General features: G+C 36.3%; 1 protein-coding gene across 6 annotated transcripts in view; it reads left to right on the forward strand.

The window, feature by feature from the left end:
• LOC138703672 (protein arginine N-methyltransferase 7-like) overlaps window positions 1–6,222 on the forward strand; it is a 49,020-nt gene extending 42,798 nt beyond the window's left edge. For all 6 annotated transcript variants that reach the window (XM_069831759.1, XM_069831758.1, XM_069831764.1 and 3 more), the window contains exon 10: window positions 5,797–6,222. In XM_069831759.1, the coding sequence (XP_069687860.1) occupies window positions 5,797–6,058 (262 nt within the window). In that variant the 3' untranslated portion in view covers window positions 6,059–6,222. The remainder of the gene's footprint in view (window positions 1–5,796) is intronic.
• Window positions 6,223–8,201: the final 1,979 nt, after the last annotated feature.

Here is an 8,201-nt window from a genome sequence, read left to right on the forward strand (position 1 = left end):
ACATATACGTGCATTATACTTTTTTTTTTAAAGATGGGACATGACAGGAGCATTGCGATTGGAAAAACAACTGAATGTCACACAACATGGTAGGCCTGTTGCTATGGTAACAACGGTTGAGTTGCCAAACTTACACAATGTTAGCATTGGTACGTTTCGTCTTTGATTCTTTGTCGATTTTTGGATTGTTTTCTTACCTTCGTGTCAATTGTCAATGAATGTTTTAATGTCAACCATCTTAACGACAATTGCTAGCTTCCATCAGCTGGCAGCATAGTAATCCATATTGGCAACATAGCACCACAGTTTAGTATATACAGTTGCGAAGCACAATACTTACTAAATATGCAAACATAGATAGTTGCTCACCACCAGGATCGCTACTATCGCCTCATCACAGACTCTTTCCCTAGTATTGTGTACTTCTGATATCGTGTTCTTTTCAAAAAATTAATAATTACCTTCCACTATTGAAATATGAACTACATAAGGTTTATATATTATTTTCATAAAATATGCTGCTTCTGTTGCTTTCTAATGCCAGGCGTTTGACAATAAAGTCATTTGACCTCTTGCACTCCAATATTTTTCAAAGATATTATCATGACTAGCCACTGAAGCAAGATTTTGAGGTGTTCCGAATCCATTTCTTGGTTTGAGTTGCACAATGGGCAGTTAGGGGACTGATATATTCCAATTCTATGCAGGTGTTTGGCCAAACAATCATGGCCTGTTGCCAATCTAAATGCAGCGACAGACGATTTTCGTGGTAAATAGGGAATTAACTGTGGATTTTGATGCAGAGAGTTCCATTTTTTCCCTTGGGATTGAGTTATCAAATTTTGTTTGTTGAAGTCTAAGTATGTAGATTTAATAAATCTCTTCACAGAGTAATACGTAGATTTAGTAACAGGTCTGTAAGTAGCAGTGCTACCCTTCTTTGCTAAAGCATCCGCATTCTCGTTTCCCAGGATTCCACAATGGGATGGTATCCATTGGAATACAATTTCCATAAAATATATATTATATTCTATAAACTCACCTTTCTGGATCTTTCGGAAGAAGGATAACTCTAACCTAATTTTCTTACAATTTATAGTACTACAAGCATCTCCTTGTCCTATATTATTATTCAAATTATTGTATTTTAGCCATTTACAGTTATTACAACCGATAACGAATATTTCACAGTTTACACAAGTTTTCACAACAAAGCGAAATACGGCATCTAGACCAGGCCGTAATGTTTGTTCGGTAAAATATTATATTATAACTTTATTGCGTATCATTGCTAAGCTTTATTTAGTGTAATGTGTCCATAAGTTCCGTTTACTTCTTGTTGCATAACATGTTGCAGAAATAATTACAAAACTGTGTTATTTTAATGTGAAGAGAATTTTACATGTTAACATAATCTGTTCGCATCAACATTTTAAGTTTAGAATGGAAGCTATTTTGAGGTTCAATAAAAACGAATTTATATTGTGATTTTAATTTAGCACATCTATTTTCCTTAATTGTAGACAGAAAATTTACCATACCACTTCTATGAAATTAGTGTACATACGATTGTGTTACTTCGTCTCTTAGGTAGTAGATAAATACAATAATTCAGTACTCAGTTGTAGCATTAAAATACAGACAAATAGAATGTGACGGGTGTCATCCTAGAGTGTCATACATGACATTATGTTTAATTATGATGTATAATTGCGAATATAGGAATATAGTAAACATAACCTATACTTTCCATATGACATAACATACATATGTAGTGGCAGGACATTGGAGACCACTAAAATTAGACAGAAATGGGCAACTGGTACAGTAAACATAACCTATAATTTCAACATATCTAAATATTCGCGCGGTGCAACTGAAAATTATTGAATCCTGCATAAATGAATGTACATGAATTTCGCAATATTTAATCGAAATAAAGGCAGGTATTACATATATGAACAACGTAATTTTCACACCAAGAATATTACACCTTAATTCACAAGGAATTATGTCTGAAGTGTCCCCTAATCATTGTTTTAAATTTTATTAATGCAATTACACTACATTTTAGAGAAATATATGTTACTCTTTATGCATTCCAATTAATTCATATGGTTTAAACGCCGCCCTTCGTGATCGGGTTAAGCAAGTCACATGGTCTGCCTTACGGCCTATATTAGTTCACGATGGCAGTGACAAAGTCTATTGTTCCTAGTACTCACAGCGCTCCAAGCAGCTAGCAACTATCGCGAGAAAAGCAGCTCATTGGCAAAAAATCATCCCAAGCTTTGTGACTGTATATAGTAGAATGTGATAGCACTGTAGTTGCAAACTCGGCCGCTTAACTGTCATGTCCCATCTTTAAAAAAAAAACAAGTATAGTCACCTTCGTTATGAGTCACATATCTGTCGGAGATGGCGATTTCTTGGAGCTGTGATTTTGGAACTGTAGTCACAGTTGGAACTAGCAACAAACCTGTTACAGTGATAGAATCACAGGTCTTCAAATCACACCCCACCACTAGTTCTAGGCAAGCCTAGTATTATCATTGAAAAATCCATTGTGACACTTGTGGCAGACACACCCACAAGTAACGTTTTTCTCGGAGTTCTTCCACATTAGGCATCATTATCATTCCGTCCGATCTGCATTCCCCAATTGTCGACTCGTGATGTGCAGAGGAGCATGGTCTAAGGCTAAGGATGAGTGGAGCTGCTGCTTCGTAACTGAATACTCCTCAAACCTTAGCATAGTCAGCTGGTGTAGTTGAGAATGCGCTTATAGTTTGGGTCAGCTTACTTCATACCCTAAGGGTGAAACCTAACCATTTTTCCCCCCATTACTACATATGCTAGTGGATTGTGGTGATTTTCTAGTTTGCAGGTTGAATTTTTTTTTTGCCAACTTCGTTTCGAATTTTGATACAGACAAATACTACAAATGGTAGTGATTTTGTAACGGTTATGTTGGCAACTGAGACAGACGTTGTACTGGAGTTCCATGCAATTAAAATTGTACTAGATTTCTGAGCTGGTTACTGGAAGCTAAGTGAAATTTGAATATACTAATAATTAATATCAGTATTAATATTAATACATAATAGTTATTTTATGTGTTGTGGTTACAATTCAAGATTATAGTTAGGTAAGTGTAAATCAATATAACATACTTGCATGTGATAATGCAGATGGGTAATCAATGGAAATATCATTTCACATTTTAATGACTTTCTTTCGTGTTTAGAGTTTTATTACAATAATGTCAAAGAGAGGAAAAAGGATGATAGTGACTACACCAAGAAAGTGTAAAGTGTGCTGCGAGAGTGAGGTTAACTCCCCCGTACTGGCGTTCTGTTCTTTCAGATTTAACTGAAATAAGATAATGAAGAAGAAATTATGCTCACAGAGACAGCAATTATAACTAGAATAGCAATATTATTAGGAATAAGTACTCTTAAGCATAAATTTGATGGTGGTATTCAGTTTTCGGAGTTAGTACTAATAATTTCATGTAGTAAAACAAAATACATTTTTAGGTTAGGTTTCGTGAATCAGTTGTTTAGTCAAACCAATGAATTTCATATTGCCAGACAAAATACCTAACATGTTGATCTCTTTCTCGTATAGTTTGCTTACGAAAATGTTGCAAATTATTGAACTATTTAGAATAACCTTCCAACATAAAGGTAAAGTACGGTAATTAAATAAGTCATTGAGTACGTAGGATCGTGATTTTACTTCATATGGTGATATCTGGTAACAGTTGGCAACACTGACAGGACTGCAATATTTGCTGTTTAGGAACTGTACTTACACGATCCTCACTATAGCTGGGGTCAGTGTAATTCTCTCAGATGATAATGAAGGCAATCCACTGCTTTTAAAATTACGTGCCCCCAGTGATTAGGATGTGGGGAGATAATATTTGTTATGGATATGTCATAATACTTTTTATTTTATAAATGAAAAGAAATCTAGAGTCGTATAAATTAAAATAATCATCATCATCATCATCCTTCACGAATTAGGCCTCTGTAGACCTGTTTCGGCCCCATCTAGCAGTCTTCTAAAAGGTCTTCCTGGTCGACAATGTCCTCTAGGTTTATACTGCATCATAATTTTTGGGATTCTTGAATTTTCCATTCTTCTTACATGATCTAGCCAATTGAATTTGTATCTGCTGATTTTTTCTTCTACTGACTCTACTTCTAATTGTTCTAAAATTTCTTCATTCCTTTTTCGGTCTAAAAGAGTATATCCTGCTGTCCTCCTGAAAAATTTCATTTCCGTTGCTTTGATTCTGTTCATGTCTTTTTTCTTTAATGTCCAAATCTCGCTTCCATATAAAAGGAGGGTAATGCTAGTGTATTATATATTTTTATTCTTGTAGATTTTTGTACTAATTTAGCTTTTAACCCTTTGAAGCGCAGTGATTACAGTACATAACCACCTTTCAAATTTGAGTTTCCTGTCTACTTACAGTGTGATTTTTATTTCAAAACTACTGCGCTGCGTTCACTGATACCTAGTAACTGTAGAAGAATTTTATTTTCCCTACATATTTTGTGTTGCTCCACTAAGATGGCCGATGTTGTTGTGTATAGTTGGGGTGTGGAAGATTTGCTACGTGTTTTTATTTCAGTTGTATGCTAAAATATCACAGTTACGTAAGTTTCTGTTTGGTATTATTTGTCTTTCGGTCTTTTAGAACATATTTCAGTAACAAGATTGTAATTTCTTCGACACATGTGGCGTCAATATGGAAATAATGTGGTGGTTTCAAAACGTAACCACTACGCAAACAGGATAGTTATGCTTACCATATCCAACAAAATGTTCCATTTTTGTGTCAGCTTATTCATCATGGCTACAAGGAAGAGATGGCTGGTGACAATCACGAAGTGTTTTTGACAACTTTTTCACAAGTTTGAATCTGATGATCTCTAAGACAGCAAAATATCTATGCATGTGGTACAGTTAGACATGGGCGTATTGGTTTACCACACGACGAAAGAAGAGACAGCGACATGAAACGTGGTGAGAGTGATAGCCGTACGTCATTTGCTAGAGTGTCCTGGCTCAAGTGGAAGGATAGAAGGTCCATTCTCTTCCTTTCTAATTACCACGCAACACATGTGAAGTGGCACTTTGCCTTAATGAAACCAGAAACTGTTTCCTTTTGTACCATTCGCAATAAGTCTGAAGACATTGTGTTCTGCAGTATTGCATAGTGGTTTTACCATGAAACCACCCATTTTCTGTGTAAAAAATGGAAGTTTTTTAAATTTTTTAAATTTGAGGCACTTCTCTCAGACAAATAAAAGATTAATTTCATTGCAAACACAATTTTTTATTTCCTTCCCAAATGCGTGCATCAAAGGGTTAATGTATTGTTTATTATTCCTAGAATTTGTGTAAATTTGGTAATTTTCTTGTTCACATCTTTTTCATTTTGATAAGATATTTCACAACCGAGATAATTGAAATTTTGTACTTGTTTGAGGCATTGGTTATTGTGTATTATCTTACTTCTGACTGGGTCTTGTCCTAAAAATGCCATTACTTTTGATTTTTGTGCTGAAATTTCCATCCCAAAATCTTTTAATATTTTATTTAATGTATATATATAAATTAAAATAATAAATTAAATATAAATTCTCAGAAACATCCTTCATAAGGAATTTTGGGGTTATGTACTCTGCACCAACTAATTTTGAAATTTTAAAAGTTGAATATATAAGCCAGTTGTAATATTAGTGTTGTATAAATTAATATAATTCCTAATAATTTCAGGTCTGGTACATGTCATGGTGTTGCGTTGTGGGTGAACTGGGATTTAGATGGTAATCCAAAGCATACCATTTCGACAGGACCAATAGGAACAGTGGAGATAAACAAAAAAGTCACATGGGACATGCATACACGTCAAGGTGTTTACTTTTTCCAGTCTCATAAATCAGTAGACGAAACTTCCAACTTCTTTTACGAAGTACAATTTAGACCGCAGGATGGTGATGTACAATTTCAGTTTGATGTTAATCCTTTGCACAGTTAAAAGTATTGTTAAATATTTTTACACGAAGTACCTTAATTCAAAGAAGCTCTTATAAGAAGATATTACAGAATAATTTATCAAGTTATCATGTTATTACATGTGAAAGATTTATGATTAGTATTTTATATGTCTTGATAAATAAAGAGTAAACACATTTTTAGATATTTTGATAATCTGATTATTCTATGCTTACTTTGAAATACAGGGACATCATTTTATTTTTACTTCAATTTTTATTGTACCTGAGTTTTTGAATGTACTTCACTCCCACTCCTTCTACTAATGAAGTACCAATTGTCCTCCACACAGAACCAAGGCTGCATATGAGGAGCGTTTTTGCAAAAGTCGATAGATGCAGAAATTTTCGAAAGTGAGTTACATATGGATATCGTATGTTTTCTATCTCCGGAATCGATCTATGAAATCAGATTTACCAAAACTTGATTCATACCGTATGTAGAGACTACCAAACCTTCCAGGTTTTTTTTTCAAAACTCGATAGATCCTGTCACTTAGTGTAATTTCTGTAAAAACTTGATTTCTGCATCTGACTTTTGCAAAAACGGTCCTCATATAGTAAACAGCACTGTATTAGTGAGTAGGCTATAGTACATTCCAGAAATATGTTTGCGTTTTCCAGTGATGAAAGAGCTTTCAATATTGAATCATTTTCGCACATGTACTGTTGTCCGTTTGCCTACATCACGTCCCTATTTGCCCCACCTGCTTCTGTTCGCCTGTCTGTAAAAGCTGGGCTGTCTTAGCTCTTTTCTGAAAACATTAATTTCTGTTAGGAATTGGACGTTTACGTAATACACTGGTCAAAAAAAGTTAAGCATATTTCCAGTTTACCCTATAATACCTGATATTTATGTTTCTTTTGGTTTTATGTGGCACGTATTATGTTTACTAATTCAAATTCTTTCATTTGTTTTATTCTGCATCACTAGGTAACGTCCAAATCACGGCTAGTAAACAAAACCTGTAATTCGAGCAAAGTTCAATCAGTGTCGTTTTGCTTTATAGTGCTTCATAGTGCAGTAAACAAAGTCTGTAATTCGAGCGAAGTTCAATCAGTGTCGTTTTGCTTCATAGTGCAGTACAATGGCTCGGAACACCCTTACAATGGCAGACCGCATCAAAATCATCACTTTGATGGAACAAAACATGAGACAAGTTGATGTTGCTAACATCCTTCATGTGAATCAGAGTATTGTCTCCAGACTGTGGAGAAAGTTCCAGGAAACCTAGTCAATAGCAGATCGACCTCGCGAGGGCCGTCCACGCAAAACAACACCAGGTCAGGACCGGTATGTAAGGTTATCTGCACGTAGGAACCCTATAGCCTCAGCTACAACTCTGCGCCATGACCTGCGCGAAGCCACTGGTGTTGTTGTAAGTAGCCAAACTGTGCGCAATAGACCTCATGACATAGGGTTGTATGCTCGAAGACCACTCAAGACTCCAGCACTCCGTCCACATCACAGGGGTGCTCGTGCATGATGGGCTAGAGCACATGAGAATTGGACTCGAGACCACTGGACCAGAAATTTATTCTCAGACGAAGTGAGAATGGGCCTACACCCTGACAATAACTCTATTCGCGTATGGATACGAACAGGGGAACGAAATCATCCCTCAATGACCGTGGAACGTCACCAACAGTTTGGTGGTTCAATCTTGTTTTGGGCAGGTGTCATGTTTGGCCGCCGCACACCACTGGTTTCAATAGAGGAAAACATGACTGCTGCCGTGTATGAGAACAACATCCTCCAACCCATAGTAAGTGGTTTTGCAGGGACTTTAGGAGAAGGGTTCACTCTACAGGACGATAATGCTCGGCCTCATCGTGCTCATAGTGTGCAGCGGTATCTGGTAGAGCATGGGATCCGAAGAATGGATTGGCCAGCATGCTCACTGGATATGAACTGCATAGAGCATGCATGGAGCTTTCTCAGGAGAGCCATTTCCAATCGTCCACATCACCCATTAACGATTCAAGAACTCAGGAATGCTGCCTTGGAAGAATGGGTCAATTTGCCTCAGGAGAGCTTAGATGCGTTGGTACTGAGTATGCCCCGTCACATACAAGAGTGCCTCAGGGTTCGTGGAGGACCAACACGTTATTAAACAGGGCACTGAA

Source organism: Periplaneta americana, chromosome 7, assembly GCF_040183065.1.
Source record: "Periplaneta americana isolate PAMFEO1 chromosome 7, P.americana_PAMFEO1_priV1, whole genome shotgun sequence".
NCBI lineage: Eukaryota > Metazoa > Arthropoda > Insecta > Blattodea > Blattidae > Periplaneta > Periplaneta americana.